This window comes from Parus major, chromosome Z (assembly GCF_001522545.3).
Source record: "Parus major isolate Abel chromosome Z, Parus_major1.1, whole genome shotgun sequence".
NCBI lineage: Eukaryota > Metazoa > Chordata > Aves > Passeriformes > Paridae > Parus > Parus major.
In genome coordinates, this window is record NC_031799.1 from 37,579,219 (window position 1) to 37,606,947 (window position 27,729).

Genomic DNA, 27,729 nt, shown 5'->3' on the forward strand with positions numbered 1-27,729 from the left:
AAACCTCTTTCATGGAGAAGGAAGTTTTAAGTCTTGTATGTATATATAATGAAGTATGTCTTGTTCTCATGAGTTTTGAGATATTCTGTAAAACTGGGTCAGTATTTTCTAGTGTGAGTAGTCTGATGATAAGTAGCATGTAAGAAAAGGTTAGAATGAAGCTTTTCTGGGGAAAATATCTTCTTTTCCCCTTTAAATAGGCAGGTTTATTCTTGAGCAGAAAAAAAGGAGAAAGTCTCCTTGATTTGAGAATCATCAGTGAGTTTATTTTCATGGAATTGTCTGGTTATATTTGGCTGTATATGAGACCTCTAAGGTTTGTTTCAGCTGCTAAAATATGGAAAACTGCCATGATTAGCTGCTCAGCTTCCTTGGAGAGTAATATGTTCCTGTATCAGCATTGAGAAAGCAAGAACATTCTTGACTTGCTAGGATAACAGCTTTTCCATCAGTGTTTAACTAGTTTAATGAGAGACCCTCATTGTCTTGCTTACATACAGCTGGAAATGAAAAACCAGCAAGCTGTTTGGAATTGTAAAAATTTGCAAAACTAATACAGATGCAAAAAGGGAAAGGAGTAATATTCTGAGGAATATTATGTAAGTGCTAATGTAAAGCCTTGAATAAATTCTTAAAGCATTTAGGAATACAAATTCATGAGTTTAATTAATAGGACTTTTAAAAAGTTTGAAATGTTCTGTTGTTTTAAATAACCTGTGCACATAGATATGGTTGTTTGGCAATTCTGGAAGGTACATGAAATGTATCCAACTTAAAATTTTGTCTTTAGAGACACCAGAAGGCCTTTCAAGGCCTTCAACTGAAATAAGGTTGCCAAGTTGTTTACATACAGTATGCTATTGCTGTGCTGCATATTTATAAAATTACACATAACTGACAGAATAATAAAATCTATCTTATAAAAATGCAATTTATTGGAAAGAACTAGCATTTTGGTAAATGGTTGTGAATAAATTTATTCTGAATAGAATTACAAGTTAGTGAAATAATTTTTTCCTTTAGAAGTCGTATTTAAAACCAGTATGCAGGCAGACAGTAAATGAACACCAAGCAAAGTTGATTGCTTTAAGTTTTAGAGAGCTGCATTCTGCTTTACAGGCACACAACTCTACATGTATGGATGCAGTAATCCAGTGCATAGCTGGGCTAGGTGTACTTTCATATGGAGATTCCTCATTTACCACTTGTATTTGACAAGAGTCTGTATTTCTTCCCATATGTGCCATTTTTGCATTCTGCCTCCTACAAAACTGTGTTTGATCTTATCATTTGAGATAGAGGGAGGCCATGTTTGTTTGAGAATAGTGATGGAATACTTACACAAGTAGAAGTGTGCACATTTGAGTATGATCAAAAGTGCTTAAAGTATGTTACATTCTCCATGGAACATTTAGAGAAGCTGATCAGAAAAATGCAATTAATAATTAATAATTGTCCTTTGGGAGAAAGCTTGACATGGACCACTACATGTGTGTGTAATGTGAGCCATTTAAACATTAGACTTACTTTTCTACACTTGTTTTATTTTCCTTCAGCACATTACTGTAACACATAGAAGCTGCAAATAGAGTCAGTCACAAGGACCTTTCTGTTTGTTCAATTCATATTCAAGAAGTAGATATTCAGCCATTAAGTGTGAAATAGACTGGCTTGTTTATCCTGTGCTTATTCTACTACTATGTAATCCTTGATCTTGTTTTGACATCTGCATTATAAGTGAGGAGTATGCTGGTACTGAGAAAAAACGCAGTGCTAGAAGAGCCACTGCTCCTGTGATGTAGTTAGCAGCAACAACAGTTGCCTTTGCTTGTGCTCCTCGCTTTCCACAAGGCAAAACAAAAGAATGCAGTACTTGTGTTTGTTGATGGATTTCCAGCACGTGTCAGGGACTACAGCAGGGTAGTTGAGAGCTTGTCATGTGCTACTCATCCCTCTGAGCCTGTGCTGAACTAATGCTCTGGCATGAATGTGAGAGACCTCTGTGGGAATTCTGGTTTTCAGATGAGATCAAAACATTTCTACAATTTACAAAGTATTTCAGAAAGATGGAGGGCTCCTAATCCTGGTGCTCCCGCGAAGGGGTAGTTTCTACATAACCACAAATTTAACTGCATGTTTATATAATAGCACTAGCTCTTACCTCATGTATCTATTGCTGTGCAGGGCTATGTCTCTCTCCTTTTCCATAGAGGTAGTTGAACTTTGTGGGTTTTAGTAAATAGTAAACGTCATCTGTATTTGTGTTAGTGCAAACTATTTGACAAAAAATATGCTGGTAAGTAAAAATGTTCATAACGTTCTTGCATCTGGAATTAACAGATATAGCTTTGGCATTTTTTTTTTCAGTTATAATGAACTCTGCAGGACTCAAATGATTTTAATGATCTCAAAGATAGCTGAATGCATTAAAAATTCTAGGAAGTAATTACATCATTCATCATTATTATTTCAAGTAGGAGAAATAAACGATCTTTAAATTGTTCTTTTGCACAATTATAAATAGATTAAGATTTCCTGTTAAACATTTGCATGGAAAGTTTTTCACCTTCAACTCATAGAATAGGTGATTGTTGCTGCATGGTTAGTGCACTTATGACACAATATATTTTCTTTGCAGAACTGAAGAAAAAGTATTTTCAGAATTATGGGCAGAGAAAATAACAAAATGCTTTGAAAATATTATAATTGCCTAAAGTAATTATGTATAGGAATCAAGCTTTTAAAAATTACAAGTAGAAGGACTAGGATGATCTACGTTATTTTTCCCATGGACTAACCCCAGCCCAAACTCTTGTTTTTCCTGGTGTCCTTGCTTAGTCTGAAGATGTTTTTATGGTACAAAATGTTGTGTTTGGTAAGGAAGGCCACAACCCTGTTTCAGCTGCACTGTTTTCTGTTATCCTAGAGATGGAGCTGTCTCCAAGGCTGACACTGAAAAGCGCGGTGCAGCCAGAGGACAGGGTGAGCAGCGAAAAGGGGTAGCGTGGAGCTTGTGATCTCAATCTACGTGCTAGGGTACATCATAGGATACAGATGAAGGAAAACAAAACAAAGCCCACTGACATAAAGACCATGTAAGGAAGGAAGTGAAGTTATAGGAGAGGTCAGGCTGGAAGATAGTCTTACCAGTAGTGAGAGAAGACACAAGTGAGTTAGTTAAGCTGTCTTTGAAACAGCTGCTTCGTATTTCTCTCCAGAGATAACTCCCGCAAGTAAAAAGACCTTGTCAGTCACTGATCAGCAGATGCACTATTTTCCAGTGTGAAGGATTCTGTAGTTCTGTAGAGAGAACTCACTTGTCATGCCCGTGCATGTGATTTCAGTCAACAACTGTAGGATAAATATATAGGTGTTCTACAATAGTTCTTGAGTATGAATGCAGAAGGTATCAAAAAGCACTGCAGAAAGTGGACTGAGACGTGGGTAGATGTGCAGAGACATTATAAAACTTGTATCTTGCTCTGGGAGGATCCATAGTTCACATGATTTCTAAAATCCTTGCAAAGTAAAGGGGGCTTTGGTACCTTCACTCTTTCTGCATTGAGTCAGCTCTAAATGGCATGAGTTCATTGCTAATTTGTATAAATCTCTGAATGCAGTACATGCTGTTCTTCTCTCTGGACTGCTAATCTGATTGCCATTCCTTTTAGATATTCTGTTCAAGCTGTTTGTGGAGTGCTCTTTAGAAAAAAAACCCTTGCTTGCTCTAGCCTGTCTTACTAAACTTGTTTCTCACTGTAACCCTCTCTGATCTCTGTTTGCATAGTACAGGCCAACACCCTTTCCTTTTAGACAATCTCACAGTTGTGAGAGTTTTCTCCTTTATATCCCATGCCATTTGGAACAGTTTTCTGTAACTGCTTTTTGCCTTCCATGCTTTTTTCATAACATAGTTGAAGATACATGACAATTTTTCAATTACAATTTTCTTTGGTGTTATTTAATTCTTAAGATTTTACAATTAACTTTTATATAACTTTAGCTTTTTACATAACTACATGGAGCATTTTGTAATGCTTTATAGCATTTAGATGCAACACCAAGTGCAGAACGTCTGAGCCTTGTCCTGTGTGTATGCAAGTTAATGGCAAAGTTGTTACTAACTACAGTGTGTGCAGTCTTGGGCCTCTAGCACAGTGACTATCAGTGAAAGTCTCTACATCAGGAATTTGGTATTCTGAAGTAATATATTATTGCTGCTCTGGATAACCTTTATCTCTCAAGATGGCATTTGCTTTTCTGGGCTTATTTGAAGCTTCGTGAAGTTAATAATAATGAAAAAAAAAGGGTGGACTGAAATTTGGCAAAGTTATCCTCCTTATTCTTAATATATTTGGAGCAAATAAATCCATTCTGCTTACATACTGACAGGAGGTTAGGAAAATTATAAGAGTGATACATGTTCACCTGACAATATTGACAAAAGGCTTTTGATGGTGAATGGTGCCTCAAGTGGAATTGCGATGAAGGAGTTTAAGTGCTTTCTAGTGCATATAAGAGGCAAAGACTTTATCTGCCTCTCAGAGGACTTCACAAATACTATTGTTTTGTTATACTAAATAGAAGGTGGAAAATCTGTTGAGGCTAAACATTAAGATTTTCTTCTTTGTCCTTCCTTTGGACCTGTTTTTGTCGTTAAGGTAGGAACGCAAGTGATGCTTTGCAGCAATTGTCTATTTCCTTTCCTCTGTGCCTTGTGGTCTCCACTTAGTTGTGGTTTTTTATTTTTTCTTCCCTTCTGGTAGTGTTTCATAGCCCTAGTCAGAATACTTTTGCAAAAGATCAAGTACTGAGGTTCTCTCAAAATAACTGAAGTTTGTGTGTTTCCATCATTGCCCTAGCTACAGACATTTGCACATGATTCATCAGATTGTAGCTCATGCTAGGCTCTTTTCAAGAGAATTAATCTATTAGTATGGTGTAGTAACTGTATTATGATCATAAATTAATACATGCATGTGATTCTTAAACTATATCTTTTTTAAGGGACAAACAGAAAATTTAAGCAACATTTGTATTAATGAAAACTATGCTGTTCTAAACTATCCTCCACCTTATAAAAATGTGTTTGTACATACAAATCCTATATCATGCTCCTTGTCTCCCCACATTGTGTTCCTATTATGATAAAACTTAGCGTATTTTTACTTTATAATAGATTCTTGTCTTGTTTTAGAACCTTCATGGGTAACATGACCAAATTGCTGACTTAGGTAATGTCTCATCTGAGTCGAAACTTAGATTTCTTACTGCCTGGTTGACATATTATGGACCTCAAATAGGTGGTAGTGTTATTTGTTAAAATTTGCCTATCAGTTTGGTACTACCCAGAACACAAAGGAAAGGCTTTGGGTTGTGTGAGATAATACAAACAAGACAACATAAAATGGTAGATACAAGGTTGAAAGAGTTTAATTTTAATATTGTGTGTGTAGATTTCATGTCTGATGTAATTCTTAGGCAATAACAGTACAATTATTTTAAGTTGCATTAGTAACATCCCACTTATGGATGATTTATTTACAGTTAAAGACAGCAGCAGTTAGAGCAAAGTTGCAGGTATAAGCAAACAGCATGGAATCCATGGTGGTTATATACAACTGTTCTTATATATCTCAGTGCAATTATTTTTATTTCCTCCACAAAATACCAGGATGTAAGGTGGGAGGTTTGGCCCAAAGTATCAAGTACATGAAAATGTCAAGTACCTAACATGTGCTGTAAGACTCATGAATCTGTACAAACATTCTTTTGTTTACAGGTATGTTGAGCTGGTACTACTATGTGTCTATGCCGATGCCAGCATCCACCTTCACCATTGCTGTGGGGTGCTGGCAGGAAGTTAAACAGCAGTCCTTCAAACAAACAGCTGCTGAAACAAACACTGAGTTTTCCTTGCCATCATCACAAACTGATTTCAGGTTGGTGTTTATAATATTATTGAAAAATTATATGTATGGGTGGCATTTCCATTTACTCTGGGGAATGTGAAAATGAGTCATATTAGCACAGGGATCAAAATAGAACTTGTTTAATCTGAACGGAAAAATCTTGACAGGAAAATAATTCCAAAGGCATTATTTCATGGGAGTGGTTCTTTTTATGTGAAAACAATCTGCTTAATGGGCAACAGGGTTTGTAAATTCCACTGTCCACTAAATTTGTATCCTATATCCTTAACACTCTGCTGCAACAATGCCAGATGCTGTCTTGTTTCTTAAAATACTTGACTTAGTCCATTCTGGATACCTAATGACTCCTGCTACAATATTGCAAAAATAGTTTTTTGTTTTGCTTCAGTCTCATTGCAAGTTAGAGCTGGCCTGTGCAAAGGTTTGCCTGGGTTGATGTAATGGTATAATGACCAGGTTCCTGAAAGATCTAGTGCAGTGGTTCCATAAAATAGAGTTGGACCAAAGATTCTTAGCTCTTTTTGACCAAACTAGTATAAATGTAATTATTTTGGATACATCTATTCCTCCTCCCAGTCTAATCAAAATTCACTGAGTTTGAATTATTGCAGAGTGATGGATAAGCAAAGAAATTTATGCCTGAAGATAAGATTTGAAGATAGAAAACAAGTTTCTGGAAAAATACCATTTGTTTTCACATGTATTCACCTTAGTTAGCAGAAGTCTCAGACATGGGATTTGATTTCCTCATATATTACTCTTAGCTTTTCAAATTCATATCATAGCATCACAGAACAAGCCAGGTTGTAATGGACCTTGAAAGTTCATCTAGTCTGTTCTTTCATGGGAAGGAGCTTAGATGAAGATACCTAGCACCCACTGGCCCTTGTCTTGGCCATGTGGCTCCTTGTAAAGGGAGTGACTCTGTGCCCTTTGTAGATGCCCTTCAGTACTTGAAATACTGTCATGAGGTCCCTTCCCCTTCCCCTTTCCCCTTCCCTGAAAAGGCCTAGCTCCTTCTGTCTTTCCTGACAGGGAAGGTTCTGCAGCCACTTGTTCATTTTTGTGTCTTCCTTGAACTGTGAGGACAAGGAGCAGATGCAATGCCTCAGGTGCTGCTGGACAAGCTGTGCTCAGAGAGCATGGTTATCCCTCTGTCCCTCTGCCAGCAATGTCCCTGCAGCTGCAGCCCAGGATCTGATTTGCCTTCATAGCTGCAGTGTCACACCAATTACTTGGTTTAAGCCATTGTCCCCTGAACTTCTGTGTCCCTTTCAGCAAGGCTGTCCCCAGACACGCAGGTCACAGCCTGTGCTGGGCCCTTTGGGGATGTCACCCCAGGAGCAGGGCTGTGCACTTGTCTCTGCTGCACCTCACACTGCTCTTGCAGCCCTACCTTTCAGCCTGGCCAGGTCTCTGAGATGGTGTTCCCTTCTGATGTGTCCACCTCAACAGCTAACCTGATAACAATGCCTTCAAACCCATCAACCAGAACGTTTGCAAAAATGTTGAGCAGTGTGCAGTCCAACACAACTTACTGGGGAGCTCCACTTGTGACAGGCTGCCAGCCTTAGTGAAAACCACTGATCACCACTCTCTGAGTGTTGTCTGTCAGTTTTGTACCGATCTTGCAGACCACATCTCCAGTTTGTATGTGGCCAGTTTGTCCAGAGGGCTGTGGGAAACTGTGGCCAGTTTGGCTTTTACAGAAGTCCAGGCAAACAAGCCTCCACATCAGCAGGAATTTTTATTTTATTGTGATTTGGGTTCACAGAAGGTGATTTGGGTTATAAGTATTTATGTAACATTTTTCTGTTCCTCAGTTCAAAATTTTACTGAAAAAATACTTGTCTTTTAGACAGCTGTTTTGAATAACACTTTGTTAGCATTAAGACAGTGAACTACTGAGACTTTGGAACTTGAGGACTTCATATGGATTTTTTTTGTTGGAATTTAAAATGAAATTATTCTAATGGCTTGCAGTTTGGCTGATTTTGGTTAAATTAATCTTGAGAATAGGAATTTACATACTTTATGTAGGATCAATAAGAAATGCCTGTTCTAATTTTAAAATACACGTTTGATGAGCTTCTACAAATTGCTTTGTGTTTATTTCTTTGCCACTTATTTGTTTATAGTATGACTGCCTCTGCAAAAATATGCTGTGGATGTATTCCTCTCAAAAGTACAGCACATTTGACAATAGGAATTTACTGATTTTGGTGCAAAAGATTATTCTGGCTCAGTATTGAGAGAACAAATGAAAGTTTCTGGGTTTTTGGGAAAATTTCTGAAAAGAGGGGAATATTTTTGTAATTTTTTTGTAGCAAAAAATAGTGGAAGTTTTAACCAGTGTGACGGTCATAGTTATGAGTTTATCTGTGTGATGGTTATTGGATGAGTTAATTGACACAGTTTGGTTTATCTGGAGCAGTTAGTGTCAGTGGAAGAAACAGAACTAATGCGTCTTGGGAAAAAAAATGACAAAAAAGTACAAAAATTCTCTGCAAATGTGGTGTCTGTTGTACACAGACAAAGAGGAGACCCTAAGTGTATTAGGTAGTTTTGCAGTTAATCAGGACACAAAAATCTGCGTCCTTAAAAATGTGCTCTTACAGTTATTTCCTGTTAATCTTCAGTAGGGAGTTAGCACAGCAGAGATTGTTGCTTATTTTAGTCAGTGAGACCAGGTAACCAAACCAGCATTATTCACAATAGCAGACACTTCTAGGAAGGGTGTGAAATGGATAGACAAGCAAATACTAAGCATATATCTCAGATAAGAGTGGAAATAAACTTTAGGGCAGCAGGAAAAGAAAGGAATTCTTAAAGAAGCTGTTGAAATGTGTAATGTATTTTGTATCCAGCTGCCAGTGAGTTTGACCTCATGAGGCTGTATCAAAGTAAATGTCAAATGGAGCTATGATGTTTATAACTTTTTATCTCCTTGTGGTCATAAAGAAATTGGCAACTTTTCTAAGAGATATGTTGCTAGCTTTCATGTTCCTGCCTAATCTCAATTCTGGTAATAAAATTGGAAGTGACATTGTTTTAGAGCAGAAATATACTAAACTACCCTTAGAAAAAAAGTTGTGTAGCGACATATGTGGTTTCTTTGCATGTGTAGTCAATGAAAGTACTTAAGAGTGCACTTCTTTGACAGAAAGACTTGTGTAAGGTGCTAAAGTGTTAATACTTCAACACAATCTCATCCTTTTCTACATGTCGTCATTTTGTTTTCTGTGTCAGCATGATCTTCCAAGCATAAGTGCTTTGGGCAATGCTAGGTGCTTTGCCTGTCGAGGCATAGTAGAACCAGATTATTTAAACTGAAGTTTCAAACCAAGAAGAGGCTGTGCACTGTAGAGAACATAGGCTAACCAGTGAAAACATGTAGCTGATTTCTGTTTAGATAAGAATCTATTTGGGCAGATAACTTACTGTGAATTTATATGACTCAGTGTTTAGGAAGGGTTTGATCTACCCCTCCATTTTTTTTCCAGCTAAGGCTCTAAATATCCTGTAAAAGTACTATAAAATAAGGTTTGGCTTATGTGGTATTATTGAATGTCCAGCATTATAAGCCTGACTTGACATCTAGCAGGTTTTTAAGATAATAATATTAATATTAATACTAATATTAATAACAACAACAACAATAATCATAATAATAACAACTTGAAATTCTGGAGAGTTTTAGTAACAGCAGAAAAAAATCCCTTCTGGAATTTACATTGTAATTGCACCTAAAATACTTGTGTAAATGTTATGTTAATATATATATGTAATTTTATTTTCATAGCCAAGTTTGAATAAGAACTTTCTGAGTAAATGTATTTGTATTCTTATTAGTTCTCTTTATATATACTTTGAGCACTTATTATTTTTATGCATATCTGTTATAAAAACAAGGTGTGACTAGTCTCTTTAATTATGAGTTCTACTCAGATGTAGTAGTGAGTGTTTCAAAGTGCTGCACATGTGTGAACAGGGTGAGAATGCAAATTAACTGGTTCTTTGGAAATTAATTCTGTTATTCTAATATTTAGAGAATATCCTTGTCTTAGTATAGTCAGTTGTTCACATTTCTGATATCACAATTAAGTATTGTTTCCTTTTGTTTTGTTTTGTTTCGTATTGTCAGATGGCATGAAGAAATCTGTGGTCATGTGGAATATCCCTGCCGTTTCCAAAATCCTGCTGCCAGGTTGCAGGCAGTAATTCCTTACAGAGTCTTTGCTCCCTGGTGCCTTATGGAAAGCTGTGAAGAATATTTGCTTCAGCTAATTCCTCAGTGCCTCTCAGCTGCTTATGCCACACTGGGTACCCATCCCTTTTCCAGGCTTGATGTTCTGATAGTTCCTTCCAACTTTTCCAGCCTGGGAATGGCTAGGTAAAGAAACTTCTTTGTATCCAATCTGCTATATTTTTTAGACTCCTTCTTAGCAGCTAGTTAACAGTGTCAGATTGCTGTCAATACAAAGTTGCTGTGCTCTTTTTTCTTAAACCAAACTTAAAACTCTAGTTCTGACTTCATATGAGTAGGTTTGTTCGCATCCTTTGTGACCTTTAATTTTAACTTTAACAGGGCTCAGGGAAGGAAAATACAAGCTTATTAGAAGTGTGGGTCCGAATTTTTACATTTGTCAAACTGAAGTTCTTTTGTTGGTTCTGTTGATCTAAATACTTGATGTCATTGTCTTGTTTTCTTTTGGCATTGATTTTAGCCCTACATTTTGATAGGAGTATGTTAAAATTGAGATCTAGAGTTTCTTCATAAGCATTTCCAGTGTATGAGTTTCTGGTCAAATACGTACCTTCAGAAGCTGAAGGCAAATAGTAAGGATTATATTATCAAGTTTCATAGAATTGTGAAGACTCTCAAACCAGTTCTCTGAAGAGCATCTGTTCCTTCCAGTAATTTGACTATACCACTCAGATTGGTGTTATCAGCAAACTGGCTATGTGCATTTGATCCCACAGTCTGTGTCACTTAAAAATATATTCAACAGTGCCAGTCCCATTACTGACCCCTGAGAACACCACTCATCACTGCTCTCCACTTGGACAATGAGCCATTCACCGCAACCCTTTTGAGTGTGGCTGTCTAACCAATTCCATATCCACTGAGTGGTCCTTCCATAAAATCCATGTCTCTGCAGTTTAGAGACAAGGTGTTGTGCAGGACAGTGCCCAATGCTTTGCGTTCAAGTAGATGACATCAGTTAATTTTCCCTTGTCCACCACTGTTGTAACTCCATCTTAGAAGGCCATCAAACTTCTCAGGCATGATTTGTCATTAGTGCAGCCATGCTGGCTGTCACCAATCACCTCTTTATCTTTGATGGGCCTTTGCATAGTTTCCAAAAGGATCTGCTCCATGCTTTTGCAGGACCTTGAGGAAAGACTGGCTGGCCTGTAGTTCCCCAGATCATCCTTCTGTACCTTTCTAAAAAGGGGTTTGTGTTTATTTTTTTCCAATCAGTGGGAACATCTCTGATGCCAGTAAGATCATGGCCCTGCAGGCCATGTTGGTTCCTCATGCTGCATGCATTAGCATAGTGGCTTTTAAGCTGGGCCCTTGAGGAAACTGACTTACTGGCTGCAACTCCTTTGTGCTGCCCTTCAGGCACCCTTGTACTGACCTGTGACTTCTCTCCAGGCTCTGGGCATCATATGAACAGGGTGGATTGAGGTTCCCCTTCCCCAGAAACTTTAGTGTAAAGGTCTCTTCACCAGCCTGGCAAGCCTATGACTGAAGATGCTCTTTCTTACCCTTCCATGACAGATTGACCCCATCAGCAGGCCAGGTTTTGCAAAGCAAGTCCCATGGTCCAGGTTGCCAAATTCCTGGTGTGGCACCAGTCCTATAACCTTTAGCAGATTTGCCAGATTTGATTGGTCCTTTCAAGCTATAGATTTTTGTTCCTACAGCTTTCCTCTTGCAATCCTCTTTTGGCTTAAAAATAGAAAATTCCATTGGCACATGAACAATATTATATAGTTTTTAGTAGAAGTTTACTTGGTTTTAATTTCATTAAGATCTAGGAAACTTAAAACTTTAGCATTCAGTCACCCTCCTCTGTCATATAAGGCTCGTTGCTTTCTAGATACTTTTTGGGGGTTACTGAGTTTTCAGTCATAGCTCTTCACTCAATGAAAACATCAAGTTGGTTTGCACACCTATCACAAATTGCCCAGTTCTTTGCCTGGTGGTTTGATTTGGAATGAGATGTGGTACTGCGTGCCATATTCTTGAAGCCATATGAAACTTGCTGCTGCTCAGCAATCTTCTGTGACTTCAAAGGCGTGGAACTAAAAGGCTGGCACAGGGCCTTGCCATAACTGAGGAATAAACCAGCCATTTGACTTAGCTGTGACATAAGAGCAGGGATCTGGGGAACTGTGAAGGGCAATACACCCAAATAGCTCAAAATCAAAGAGAAAGCAGATAATGATGTCTGGGCCAAAATTACAGCACACAGTAGAAGTCTTCAAAATTTAGTTTTTGAATCTGTCATTATCTGAGTCCAGACTGCATGTTCAGAATACTATAATTGTGTTTTCTTTGTGAAGGAGATGAGAAAAACCTGTGCTTTTATTCCCCTATGCTTCATGTAACCACTGTCACTTCCAAGCAATCCATATCTTTGAAAATAAGGATGAAAAAATGGGTGTGCATACTTCCTGATGCCTGTCATTTAACAGTGCATCAAGCCAAGTGCATTCCAATTTTTCAAAATTTAGCTATTTTAAGAACCAGTTTAAGATGTTTAAATGTCAAGTTGTATTTGGACAGGAGATCATTAAGTGACTCATAATAGCTCATATGCTATTTTATGTGATTTTTCCAATAGAGGCTTATATGTATATAGCAAGCTACTTAAATGGTTAATTCCTGTGCATGCATTGATAATTGCCTAAATTGCTTAAGCTAACAATAAGCTGTGTGCAAAACGACATCAAAACCCACACAATGGAAAAAAAAAGTTAGCAATTACTTTGGGTTAAAAAGGCTGCTGTAGTATGTATTTTTTTATCTTCTAGTCTGTCTGTAGCTGTACAAACATAGTACAGCATGCCAGCACATAGAAGCTGTTGTTTTGAGAACTCTAATTGGACTCCTGTCTACCAGAGAAGGAAACAGACATGAATTTTAGTCATTATCTGAAGTATTAGGGCTTTACAACATTTGGTACTTTTCTTTGTTCCTCTGTTGATTATACTTACTATGCTTTTCAAATCTCAAAATGCTTCTTATTTAGGAGGGATGTTTCCCCAACATTTTAGATTGGAATGAAATGATGATAGTTCTTGCACAGAATTATCTAATTATATGTTTTGAACTGTCTATATCAGTGGCAGCTACTGTGGGTCAGCTGCATTTCTCTTGAAGTCTGACAGATGCATTATAAGCAAAACTGTAGTTGAAAGCATATTCATTGTGTTTTCTGTTCATATTTTCCTGTGTTTTTAATTGGCTATGGACTTCTCTATGGAAATATATAATAATTGCAATAATTTCCTCTTGCTTCCTACAGATCTTTAAAGATGGAGGATTTAGTTTTGCACACTATAGTTTTTGTAGTGTTTTAGTTTAAGTGATTCTGTATAGCCTCTCCTAAATTCATGACAGGAAAAAAGTGATGTGGCCTACACATCTTTGTTGGTGATGAACTGTACAGAAATTAAATTTATAAAGAATTGTGGGCCAAATTTAAATAGCTTAAAAGCCTGAGATTCAATGCTTTCTTTAGAATGTTGAGAATCTCATGAACATGTAACTGCAGTTATCTAATTTTAAGTTCTTTCACTAGCAGAAGAGAGCGAAGGAGTAAAAGGAGCAGGAAAGTGTGTAAGACTACAAGGCCCTAGAGCTTCTGATTAGGCTGCTCATGGAAGAGATCTCTGACCACACACTACACTGAAAAGTGCATATCATTCATGCACTCAGAGAACTGAGGTAAAAATCAGGAGATTAAAAGTAGGACTATGTTTTGATGCTGTTGATGATATGGTACTTCCTGAGGAGTTGTCGACCCCGTTGGCACTTAAATATCCGAGGTATTTCACAGTTGCAGATGCTCTCATATGAACCAGCAGTTATTCACATGAAGAGAGCTGAATGAAGGATTTCAGATGAAAAGTAGGGTCTGTGTATTCACTGGTTGTTTGGGCTGTTCCAGTCAGTTCACTCCCGATCTAGCTTTGTCGATCCTGTTTGAAAACCTAGTGTTCTGATGTCTCTTCTCACTGACCTACAACTTCCTTTCATTTTTTCAGAACCTGAAGACTCTGAATTCCTTGTTCTTTTTCATTCCCTGAGAAACTTTATTTCAAATATGGAAATTAACTTTTGGTGCCACCTGAGCCTACACTGAGATTTTGACTCCTCTTGCAGTGTTTAACTGCTTTAGCTTTTTCACAGTCATACCAATCTCTTGTGTTTCTGTGGTGCTAGAAACTGCTTAGCAGCTTTCTACTTCTTCAGAGCAAATGTGCTGCTGTTTATTTTACGCCTCTGAGAACTGTAAGCCTTTGCATTCAGTTGAAATTCGCCTTTTGAAGCAATTTTTTTAATGTTTTTTTTGTTTCCAGCACACATTGTTTAAATAACATAGCATGGCTGCTTTTTCTGTTTAAATTAATGTGTTAATCTACTAGTTTTGTAGTAAGTGCTAGCACAAGGAAATGTTCAAGTACTATGTATAAATAACTTTTCTAGGCATATTACATGTTGCTGGGATCTAGAAGAGTATGATGAAGGAAGTGTCATTTGATATATACCACGCTCCTAGTTTTTTCTTAAACTCTTAGTACTAGTAGTGGCTGTGGGATAAATGGTCTATAATAATCTGGTCTAACCTAGTTTATCTGTACTTACAGATAATTTTTCCCAGCAAAGTTAGTGGAACCAGAGAACTTCTGAGCACGATTCTGCCATTTGCAAAAAAGGATCCTAATGTTATTTGAATTATATTTAGGCTCTAAAATTAATGGCCTTATTTTCAACTATGCTGGACACCCTTAAAAACCAAATGGCATTTGATGATAAGAATGCTTGGAATATTTATAAATCAGGCCAGCTTATATAGCTGACTAAATACAGATTTAGCAACCCAGCTTTCAATTTCTGTTCATAAAGATCTTATTCACCTATCCTGTCATGTTAAAAAAATTTTTGTACATACAACTTTCTTCAAAGAAAAAAAAATATCAGTATCTTAAAAAAATGTTATATCAGCAGACCTCTTGAGTCTTTCCAGTCTATGTCACCAAGGTTGTTAACTTCTTAAATTGAAAAGGGAGAAGGCTGAAGCAACCTCTTTGATCAATGCGTCTGTAGCTACCATTTGTCTGTTCTGTATCTCTGTAATGTTACGATGACAACTGATAAGTCCATAGAAAGTCAGCCAGGACTACTAGAAAACATTCAAATGTCAAAGTTAAATGTAAAACCTTTAATATTGTTCAGTCTTGCAGAACCTTGTTTTACTATTTGATATAACTGTAGAAGCCCTTTATGAGTCAATACAAATGTAGACACACCTTTTTGCACATTTCCAGTTGTTTTTATTTGACAAAACACTCTCAAGAGTAATCCTTTAATATTTATTTTTTACATATCAGTACTTGGTTATTCACACAGAAATAATCATTTACAAACTTTAAAGCAAAAAGTAAAATTATGGTGAAAGAAAAATTGAGTCTTAACTGTGGTAGCAGTAAATCAGAGTATGGCTGTACAACAAGTGCATGTGGACTTAGTGGCATTTATAGGTTGTGTGAATTGACACAAAGAGGTAACTGGGGCAACCACCAAGCTGCAGCTGAAATGCAAGGAGTAGATTTATTTCATTGACCCACTAACAACGTTGGGCAGAGACCCACAGGAGCACAGGCTCTGTTAGGCTTAGTTCATCCCGGTGAAAAGAGTCACGTGGCAAGCCAGGCTCCATTAGGTTTAGTTTGCCCTAGTGCACAGCACGGGGAGCCTGCTGCCTGCCCCAGTATGTCTTGTGCACACACAGGTTATTAGAAGGTGGTATTGTTATGATCTTGCTCTCTCCCAGCAGAAGACTCAAGCTTATCTGTGAGAGTGTCATCTCTGCTTCTCCAAACAGGTAAAGGATGAACAGTAGGCATAATAAATGGAGTTTTACAACAGTGACAGTTGTAGCGTTCCCACCTTCAAGGTTACTTTGAGAGAAGCTACTCCCTGCTTCTTTTCAAATCTTATGCTTTTAACCCTCTCCTACCAGCTGTTATTAAAGATGTTTGTTGACCCTTAGCTGAAGTATTAAGTATACTTTGGTATACTGCAATCACCATCCTTCATCCAGTTGTCATTTTGGTATCAAAACAGGATTTGGAGTACTTCAGCCATAATGTATTTCCTTATTAATGTGCCTTGTTGGTCTATTAACTTGTAACAGGTGATGTTTTAACAGAGAAGCCAGATGTGTGTTCTGCAGTATCAGGGGGATTTATTTTCCATTTCTGATAGCTTTCCATAGAGCTTTCTCAGTGCTTTTGGAAGACAAGGTACAATATTCACCTTTCATAAAATGCTTGTCTTACAGGATACTATCACAAGACAACATCTCAGTCTGACATTACTGACCAAAATTAATACAAAAAAGGATGTTTTAGAACATGTGGACTTACTTATGTTTCAAGTATGCAACTTTATTACCATTTGTAATTTTATGAGATAAATAAAGAATATTGTTTTAGGAGCTCAAAAATCACTTGCTTCTTTTGCTGAGTGGCACATGAATTCTTAAAAGGGCTTTTGGTCATTGAAGCTGGAGAGGTACTGGAGGGCTCTTCTGATGCTACTGTAGAATAGTAACTGCATGTTTTTAAATTCAAGGATTAGAATTATGGTAGAGCCTGTTAACATCATTATAGTTAAGCATTTCCAATATAAACTTGTATTTCAGAAGTTTATAACTGTAAAATCTTGTTCCCAGCTTAAAGCTGACATAAAGTGGTTTGGCTCAGGAAAAGTGGGTGTGGCTATTGCACACGCACATGTGAGAGGCCAGCATATTTCCATGTATATTGCATTTGTATATCTATAGATATATAGTATATGTGTATGCCTAATATATATCCAAACCTACCCTTTATATATGTGCATATATAGGTATGTAGGTAATACTAATGATTTTATTTTTGTTGTATAAGTTGCATGGCATTTATAGAATAAAAGTATAATTTTCCCTCAAAAGTGACTTGTTTATAGAGAGCTAGAATATGGAGGAATGAAAAAAATAATTGTCATTATTAAACACTGAATTTGTGATTTTGAAATTAATTTTCAGAATTCTTTCTCCCTATGTCTTACTTTAACTCTCATCTTTTTTTTTCTACCAATAGAGATGTATAAGATGATTGAAAATTGCTTTTGCTTTTGCTTTGTAGATCAGTAGCAAAATAGTCTGTCTCCTGTTTAACATTCAGTCAGCGGCATTAGACCATTCTGCTTAACTTTCTGAATCATATAAATAATAGAGTGCTTATAAAGAGATTTTGCATGTATATGCTGTGAGTGGTAAGAAACAAGATAATAAATGCAGCCAATTGTTTTGAAGCCTTAAGCTTAATTTTTAAAGGCCAAAAGAAAGACAGTGTTCAAAGCAGCCACAGGCTTCTGTCATGCAATTATCTCTGATCTGACTTGCCATACCAATTATGTGAAGCTTTCTTAGTCTCTATGATAATTACTAGTAGTCTGCAATTTACCAGCCCCACCTAGGAAGAATCCAATCCAGATAATAGATTTTAAATGTAGACTGGAAGACCAATGATACTTAAAACAAGTGGAAGTACAGAGAAATCATTAAATCCATGCATAATTCATCTGGCATCAATTACAAGGTGTAAAGTCAGTCTTTTTGCTGTAGACTTGGTTTCAAGTTTAAACAAAACCCCATTTAAACTATGCAAATGAATTGGTGACTTTATTTTCCTTTTTGTAATTTTGTTAGTTTTGTTTCTAATCGGCATCTGGTTTAAGGATCCCTAGCTCTTTTCTTTTATGAGTAGTAATTTTGAGTAGTTGAGTTGTTGGTGACAAGCTCAGAGGAGGCTAAGAAAATTCATGTGGCTAAAAATTATGATGTTGCTGAACAAAAACTGCACAGTCCTGTCATTATGAATAGCAGTGAGGAGTATGAGCAGTTGAAGGATGCATTCCTAACCTCCATCTTTTGATTTTGGCCAGGGAAACTTTTTGGTTAGTTGCAGAGAGTTGGGTAGGCAGTTTTGGTTTGCTTCTGCTCTGCTTGCCTGCCGCTGTCATGGAGCAATAGTTTTGTCGACACTTATGGTACAACACTGTGCCCAGTTTTAGGCTGCATGTTTATGACAGAGACATAAAGTGAATCAGGCATCAGCTGGAATTATTGGCAGGTAGGAGAATATGCTGTATGAGAAGAGGCTGATAGAGCTAGATTTGTTCAGCCTGGGGAAGAGATATTACTAAATGAGACTGGTCACTGTCTGGTTACCTTAGGGCATAGTTGCAGAAAAGGCAAAGCCATGGTTCTCTCAAAAATAAGGAAAATATATGAAGCAACATTAACAACTTGTAGTGATACATTTCAGACTAGGTACAAAGAACAACAGTTACTGTGGTTAAGCACTGAAACAGGTAGTCCAGGGAGCTTGTTTGTGGAACCTCCATCTCAGGAGACAGTGAAAAGAGGCCTCTTCAAGCTTGATTTTTTCCTAGGATTCCAAGCCTTCAGTGCTTTTACCTGTGCTACTCCCTTGGTTTTATGTTCTGTTACAAATGACACCTCCCCCTTCATATTACCTATATGACTCATTCATGCTGCCATGGTACTTTGAGAGCCTTTCGACAATTATGGTATTTTGTTTTCAGAAAATCTGGGGAGTAGTGGGAATGTATTCTTATTTTGCAGGTAACCAATTGGGGGGTGTAGATGTTACAGAAGATCTTTTGAAGAAATACACATTTCTTAATTCCTTTTCCTCTCCTATCCCTTTCAAAGGTTAAGTAACTTTTGAACACAAACCCAGTGTTCTAACATTGCACCAGCCTTTCCAGACTTTTCTTGTTTGTGATAGGAGGTATTATCTATCTTCCAAGTTTGAATGCATTCTTCAAACTTCTGGGCTGCTGGAAGTAATGAAATTAAAATTGTTTTTTCAATTTTTTTGAAATTTTTCAAAGTTAAAATTGAAATAATAAGTCCTTAATTTAAATAAGGTATGGTACTTCTGGTTTTACTCTTTGGTTTTTTTAAAAAATACAGGCATTTTCATTATTACCTCTAATCCTGGCAGATATAAATTTCACATGTAGAAATTCCAGTACACTAGAAATAATAATAGCTATTGAAATTGAGGGTAAGGAATGGGATTTTTAGTGACAGAGGTCTAATATCCTGATAGAGGATTTAATATTAGTCTTATTGCATGTGGTGTCATCTTCTATGGAATGTTTTAGCAATAGACTGTTGTGGCTGTGTCCTGGGGGCCTGTCCGTCCCCCAGCTTCTGCCAGCAACAAGCCCAGACAGTCAGGCTGTCGCAGGGGACAGAGCCACCATCCAGGGTTCTGCAGGCAGCCTCCAGCCAGGGGTAACCCTTGGAGCACGGGCAGAGGCTTTAGGGTGATGGGCTCTTTGAGCAGCGATTTCTGCTCTGTGATCAGCTCTGTTCAGCCCAGCCAGCTCCGTTCAGGGGTGCCCCTGCCCACACAGATAAGAGAGGGAAAGATCATACGGCGTTCCACAGAAGGTCTTTAATGTGGGCTTCAGCGAAGGGGGACAGTGATGGTCTAACCATCGATCTGGGAAAAAGCTGGGGTGTTTATAGGGAAGGGGAGAATCAGAAAGGGGACAATGGTCTGAGAGGGGATAAGGTGACCAATAGTTAACAGGGAGATAACATGGGGTCCTGACGCAGGAAGGGGTCCACAGCTTAGTCACAGTGACTAGGCAATTTTATCTCATCTTAGGGGCTTGATCTCTGGGGAGGATGCCTGTCAGAGGACTGGCTTCCTCCACAATAGACTGATTCTATTCACTTGTTTAGAATTTGTTTCATAATGTAGTTAAGACTTTGGAAGTGCCTTATTTAATGCCCACAAGGTACTCCTGCAGAATGATTAGTTCAAGAAAACCTGTACATATGCCTTTGTGAGTGTGGATAGTGGTGGTTTCATTAGAGGTGCAAGATTTTGTCCAATGTAGATTTTACTGTTTGATTTAGTTGAATGAAGAGACATATTTCTTAAAATGTTTTTTGTTTTGTTTTCTGCTGGGAAATCATTTTAGGTGATGTAAAATTACAATGTGGAATATTTCATTACTGATTAAGTATAAATGACTTAATATGTAACATTGACTATCACAATTATTTTTCTAAGTCTTTTTATCTTTCTGATGATGTAAACTGAACTCAGTCTGAACCAACAGTATAATACTATACAAGAAGAATGGCTTTATTTTTTTCCTTGTGCATCTCCCAGACCCTTTAAAAAATCCCCACAGCAAGCAAGCAAACAAACTCCTCTTGTCCCCATTTCCTCCTTCAGTTCTACAAATGTTCAAGCTTAACTATGTGGAAAAAAAATGGAACCATGAGCCAAAAATTACTTACCTGTTTTAGAACATGTAACTATTTGAAATAATTTTAAAGTAATCTAAATGGCTATGCAACTGCAAAATCTGTTCCTTTTCCAAATATATGAGATGTGGTTTATGATTGAATCTGTTTTAAATATGTGCTTATATTTTTGGTTCAGTTTTCCAGTTAATGTGTCCAAAGAAGCAATTTAATTTTGTCCATGCAATTACAACTTCAGCAACCAGGTAATATATATGCAGATGATGTTTTTTTCTTATTTTTAATGTACTACAATTAATTTTTTGGTCCCTGTAATACTCGTGTAAATCATGAGTAAGTAGAGTAATTTCTGAGTACTACATGATTGTAAGTTGTCTATGATTGTAATTTGTCTATGAAACTTCAAATTGTATGGCTAAATCATGAAAAAATATAGAGGTAGGTGTCCTTTTAAATATTTGTGCTTTTCAGCTGTTAGTTGAGATGAGGTATTAAGCACTGTTCCTAATTTTTATGACATATACTGACATATTGTTGAAAATAGGAGTTCTTGTGCAAATCATTATTTACACAATGGTTTAGAACTTGTTACACAAAAAGCTGATTCTAGTGACAGCTTCCTCATATTATTTAAATTTTTTCAGATATTGGAATAGGAATTTGTTCTCTTACCTGTGATTTATGCCGATGTTGTCTTTGTGGGGTGACTGGTCAGTTGTATTCAAAGGCACTTGCTGTGAACATAGCAATTAAACATCTTTACCTTGAGCCCTTTTTGTCTATCAAATGAAACCATGGAACAGAGACTGAATTTCCTACTACTACATGTGTTAGCTACAGGCTCTTTAGAGAGGAGTGTGAAAGACTGTGTAGCACTGCTTCTTACACATGGAAGAAAAAGATGGGGGAAAAATAAAAGGATGTAAATCCCTCCACTGCATCTCCATGTCTTGATTCCAGTGTGTGTTATACTGTGTTCTGTGTACATTTTGTTTAATGATCTAACAGAGGCCTAATTGCCAATTCTCTCTTGCTTTTAGCTGCTGGGGTATAGAAACTGCCAGGAGGTAGTGTGGAGAAAGGCAGAGCCAGTGTTCTGAAATAGATGTGTTGGAAAGAAGATCAGATAGAGGATGAGCTGAGGGGATAACATAGAACATTTAGATTGGAAAAGACTGTTAAGGTCATTGAGTCCAGTCCTTACCCTAACACTGCCAAGTCCACCACTGCACCATGTTCCTAAGTGTCATATCTACATATCTTTTAAATAACTCCATGGATAGCAACTCAGACACTTCTCTGGGCTACCTGTTCTGCTGTTTAGTAACCCTTCTGGTGAAGCAATTTTTTCTAATATCCAATCTAAATGTCCCTGGCACACCTTGAGGCCGTTTCCTCTTGTCTTGTTGCTTGTTACTTGGGAGAGGAGACTGACAGAAATAAGAGTATTCCAGGTACAACCAGCTGTATCAGTAGAGGTGTTTCTGTATGGCTTTGTGAAAACCAGGAAATTTCTTTCTAAGCTTTCAAATTATGCATTTGACACCTCTGGAGGGTATTTTTTTTAATTAATAAAGTTGCTGCAGTATAACTTCATAAATAATATTTCTGGCTGTTATTATTTTAATTTTGTGTAGTAACTGAAAGCCACAGTAAATGAGTTGTCTTCCAAAAGTGCCTAATTTGGGCAGGGGCTGCATAGTCCTGTGAAACAATTCTTATGGAGTGCTTTTCTGTTTGGTCCTGTAAAGTGAAAACTACAGCAATACTTGTTTTCTGAAACTTGATAAACTTCATATATGTTTTTCATTGTGTAAATCCATAATTTCTGGAGACTTGGATTATTACCCCATTGAAGGCTTCTTTTTCCTTTATTTGGAAATGTATGCATGTTAGGATTGCTCTTTAGGGATCTGAGAGTTCTTGGTTGCATTCTGAAGTGGCAGAAGAAAATGGTAGACAAAAGAAATGAACATGTTTGGAAACTGTTGCAGTTATTGTTGGTTGATTTTGCAACTTGTTGGAATATTTTGTTAGTAGCAGTAGTTTGTGTCCTGTTTTGTGGGTCTTTTTAAACAAATTGACCCAAAAGTTCTTTTAGTTAAGAACAAAACCAAAATCCTGGCCAGAACTGTGAAACAAGGTGACCAAAGGCTTTATGTATCTTTGCAGTGATTTAAAGGATTTTTTTCACTTCTACTAGCAGGGCTTGTAGGAATAATTTCCTATGAAGTGGTGCTAGAAGAGCCTGCTTTTCATATTGTTCCTTTTTTTTCTCAAAAGGTACATTCAAAATAGAAGCTGTGATCAGAGGAAATTCAAGTCTAAATTGGTTGTGAAGCAAGTGGAAAGACCACAGAATGTTTACAAACAGAAAGAGATATCTGTCTAAGATTTATGTTTCTCCTAGTCTGTCAGTCAGACTGTTCCTGCTGCTTTTGGTATTTTTAGAGAAGTGTGATTGCCAGGTAATTTCAAGAGCGCAACACATAAGGGCTTCTAGATCTTTTGAAATACACAAATACTAAGCTATTTACTCTGGGGCAGAAATTCAAGGTTTTGGGTTTTTTTCTTTCCAGAAATCTTGAGAAGAAAGACAAATTAGAGGAAAATAATAGCATAAACTCAAAAGAATCCAGACAGGACATTTAGGACATCACTAGTGGTGGAGAGTACTTGTTTCTCTGCAAGTAATACCTTTTTTTGTAACCATATATTTCTTCTACGTTTCTCCACAAGGCTTCCCACAATTTACCACAGTCATCTTCTATAGTTAGTGGAATCATTTATTGCTCATTAAGAATAATTCCTCTTCTATGGCCACCATCAGAGGTTGTAAGATTATTGTTTCGATTTTACTAATATTCCTTATTGAGTGCTATGTGGTTGGATAGGAGTTAAATGAGGCCTTCACCACTACACTCCTTTGCAGTGGGGTTTTGGATCTTGTGGTTTTCCAGTGGTTTAGGGTGTGTCTGTTCCCAAAATTAAGCAGTTTCTCCAGGAAATTCTTATACAAATACAATCTGGTGGTAAAAGCTCTGACTGTATAAATCAAGAGATAGGAATGTCTCTCTTGTCATAGTTAGGGTTTTACTTGTATTTAGGGGGGATTTGAGACCTTCTGCAAGTACTTTATGACATACTCATTACCTCTGACTGGTAACTTTATCTTCCTAGATGTCAGTTTAGTTTTAGGTCTTATTTATGCTTGAAAATCTTATCTTTGAAAACTTATCTTAGGGTTTCATTTTAAATACTACTGGCACTTTTTATTTTTTCTTACTTTTTTCACTTCTGCAAGTCTTTTTTCTCAGTTCCATAATATTTACCCTCTCTATGCTATTGTACAGTTTAGTTTCTTTTCCTCATAAATTGTAATTTAGTACTAGCTTTGATCGTGACCATTCAGCTAAGTCTTCCTCTGCTTAATGACTTGGATCCTATACTTCCTGTATTTGCTATTCATCCTATTTCTTTGCTGTCATATCAATCTGTCATTTGGGAGACTTCATTCCTGAAGGAAAGTTTTATTGAATTTGTATTGTTAAGCAGCTTATCTGAACTTAGAATGATCCTTTTCACTTGAATATTTTGCTAATCCCTTTCTTACTGTACTCACCAAAATCTGCTAGAATGGGGCTTCTTATGGGCATAAGTAACATTTCAGTTACTTTTGATGAGAAGTAATAGCCAAAACTTTTAGCGCTTTTTGATCAGTTGCTAGTTGTCTAAGCAGAGGTCTTATATTCCCTTGCTGTGTGAGGTCTGAGGTTTTCCTCTGATTTTGGCAGCAGTGGGCTTCAAGCTGTTCTAGGGGCCTTTTCAGGTCTGAGTTTGGCCTGTCATCTTCAGGGGACATCAGGATGTGTAAAAAGGCATAATTTTCATCTGTCACATGTTCTGTGCTTTTACAAAAGTTAATCCAGTCTGTTTGGCTAATGTTACTGTTTTGATATTTTAATGCTGATTACCTAAGTTTGCTTCTGAAGCCACTGCTTAGCTGTGACTATGACATTCAGTCATAGCTGCTGTTCCTGTTTGGCTGAGAGTGCAGTGCTTATTTTTCAACACTGCTACCATCACTTGCTGGCATCTTTGGGCCTATTTTGCCGAGGAATATAATTTCTTCTTTCCATCTGACTTCTTTCCCTTGTGTGTCACTTCCAGCTGCTTTACAAACCACTGTAGTACCATATATTTTTTTTTCTTTGAAATTAAATAGCCTTTTGCTTATTTGGTTTGTGCAAGAACATTTGGACATGTGTGTTTAAGTGGCTTATCACACTTCCACAAGAAAGCTTTTTATTTTTAGATGAGAAATTCTGTTTATTTACAGGGACTGATAGATGGCATAACTACTAAGAATAACTTGAGCAATGTTACATTTTCAGCAAATTACACATTTTTGGTAGATACAGCAGGAAACACTTGGTCCAGCAACTCTGGAGAGATTTTATGATCCTTCTCTGTTATTTTTGGAGTGTGTTTGTGTTGAGAGGATTGGCCAGCCTTCTCTTTTGATTTTTTTCCCTTTAACAGGACAGGAAGGGACATAGTACTGCCTTGCACCTTTTGCTTGAAATAGACTCCATGGATGCTGACTTGAGTCACAGATATTTTTCCCTGGAGGCCTATAAACCTGACAAATTTAGTTGAGCTAAGTGGCTTTTCATGGTAGATTTCAGTCAGTCCAGATTTTAGTACATTATGTACCTGTTTTGCATGGAAATCAATCTGAAATGCCAAATGTTGTCAATGACAGTGTTGAAACAATTTCTAGTTTAGAGATCAGCTTGCTTACACCCAGGCCAGTAACTTTTCAAATTCTTCTAATTGTCTTTGTATTTCTGCCTGAACAAAAAGTAGTCTTAAAAATCCCACACTTTTACTAGAGTTGACTGTTAACAAGTAATACAGTGCCAGTGTATTGGATGAATTAATAGTCTGAAGTAGACAGTATGGAGACTTTTACATCTAAAGTCTGTACAGTTGGAGACATGTACTTTCTACTTGATTTAGTCTGGTTCCTGAGCTAAATATTCGTTCCTCAGTATTGAAGCTGTTTATGAGAGTGCTTACTTTTTCCCACACTTTTTTTCCATACTTTTGGAATGAAATGGTGCACAACTGGAACAGAAATTCTGTCGTTCCGATTGGGAACGGCTGAAAAGAACGACACAGACTCTCAGGGAGTCAGAACAAGAGGATCCCTTAGTTTATTGCTTGCAGGCCTGCTTTATAGACAGATACGTGGAAAGTACAGAAAGGAAACTCTTATTGGTTAGTAAACTGCTACATTACCATCATTGGTCATTGGGGTTCACCACCCCCCTGACTTTCTCCTGCAAGGAAAACAAGGAACACATAACAACACCTGCAAGGTTGTTTTGTGTTCCTGAGGATTGTTTTAATTCTTTCTCATGTCTTTCCCAGACTACTTTCTCAGGGCCAGCCTGAGAAGCTCTTGCGGCCTGTAATCTGTACAGGCAGTGTCAGAATTTAGCATCCACAAAATTCCTCTCTGGTTTCCACAAGAAATAATCCATCTTGCCTGCACCAAAATCTCCCCAATACCTGAAAGAGATTGTAACATGACTCACTGAAGGACTTGTTTTACAAACATACTGTTGATCCAAAAGAAAACACTAATGGAGACATAAACGTTATCATCCTCAGCAATAAACTCTCTTACCAAACTAAGTAGTGAGCGTACAGACTATATGGAGTACTGTTTTACTGTACTATTTAAGTGTAGTAACCATGTAGTTAACACCAGTGGGGATCTTATAGGTGGGAAAATTGATTTTATCTAAAACAAAGCCTGAAACAGAGTAGGTTTCACTTGCTCACTGTCACACTGGCACCAGAGTGGGTACGATGTCCAAGAAGTCTGTCCAACAGTCTGGCACCATGATATTTCTGTCCAGACATTAGGCTGCAGATTGGTTGCCTTAACACAAAGGACGTGGTTCAAGTCCTGACATCTCCAGAGTTCTTAGCTTGTAGGCTGCCCTTTTGGAGATAACAGTGTTTTCGTTACTTTCCCCTTTGTGAGTGGTCAGGCTTTGATCACTGCTCTTGGTCTCTGGATTTGGGTATCTTTTTGAAGCCTGAATGACCTGGGAGCTTGATGACCTGCTAAATTGTGTGCCATTAACAAATGACATTGTGAGAGCCCTGTCTGCCTGCCTGTTCCTCTGGATACTACCACACCCAAGCATTCCCACTCATGTTCCGTTCATGTGTACTAGTGTAGTTCTCAGCAGTACTCTGCCAAAGATCACACACTAATGAGATGTTATATTTTGTGACTTAGTTTTTCTTCTCTCTATTTTTTTCACAAAAGTTTTGTTAGAAGGTAAATCGTTCGACAGCTCGTGGCTGTGGTGTTCAATTTGAGCTCGGAAAACACAGGACAGTTTTTGGCAGGACATGTAGGCCAGTAACAACCTTATAAGCTACAGGTATTTAAGGCACGTGGAGATACAGAGAGGAGGTACAGAGCCATTCTGAATCCTGTGCCTTATCTCAGCAAGGTAAAGATGCTGATCAACAGAGTACACAGACTTTTCTCTGAAGAATATATACCAGTAAGTTAAACAAGCCTACTCAGGAGCCTGTGTGGCCCAAGAAGACTCAGACAATACAGAAGAAACCATGATGGAACATGTGACTTGTATCAACTATCACAGCCTGGTTATGATGAGCCAATAACACTTGCAAAGCCTTTTACTTGGCAGCAATCAAATGGAGATGACAAGACTTAACTATGTTTATGTCCGCTAACTGGAATTCTTGCAGAAGTCGGTGTGTAGAACTAACACTGCAGAGAAAAGCTGTTGAACTGAAAGTTTAATGAAAACTGGCATGTTGATATCATACCCATTATCTAAGAAGCATGGAATGACTTATACCAAGAAAGGATTTTGCTGTGAGAGGAGGACATAGCAGAATTAGATTAGTAAAACTCTGAAGCAGTGTCTTTTCCCTGAGAGGAGCTTGATATGATTAAACTTCTTGTGAGTTGGCATCAGCAGGAGCTAGATACATCACATCAGTCTGGGTCAGTGTTTGAGCCAAGTAACTTTGATCTGAGAAACTGGCACCTTATATTTTTGCCTCAGTATTAGTTAGAGGGTATAATTGATGGAGAAATGAGCTCCAAGAATCTGGTAAACCAGACCTCC

General features: G+C 37.5%; 1 protein-coding gene across 14 annotated transcripts in view; it reads left to right on the forward strand.

Annotated features, from left to right (window-relative positions):
* Positions 1 to 27,729, forward strand: part of AOPEP (aminopeptidase O (putative)) — a 204,205-nt gene that overhangs the window by 16,397 nt on the left and 160,079 nt on the right. For 13 of the 14 annotated variants that reach the window (XR_004500435.1, XR_004500434.1, XR_004500436.1 and 10 more), the window contains exons 4-5: positions 5,783 to 5,942; positions 10,078 to 10,326. Coding sequence is in view for 8 of the 14 variants with exons in the window: in XM_015653218.3 (XP_015508704.1) it covers positions 5,783 to 5,942; positions 10,078 to 10,326 (409 nt within the window). In the remaining 6 variants the exon portion in view is untranslated. The remainder of the gene's footprint in view (positions 1 to 5,782; positions 5,943 to 10,077; positions 10,327 to 27,729) is intronic. The other variant, XM_033520371.1, reaches the window with a different exon arrangement.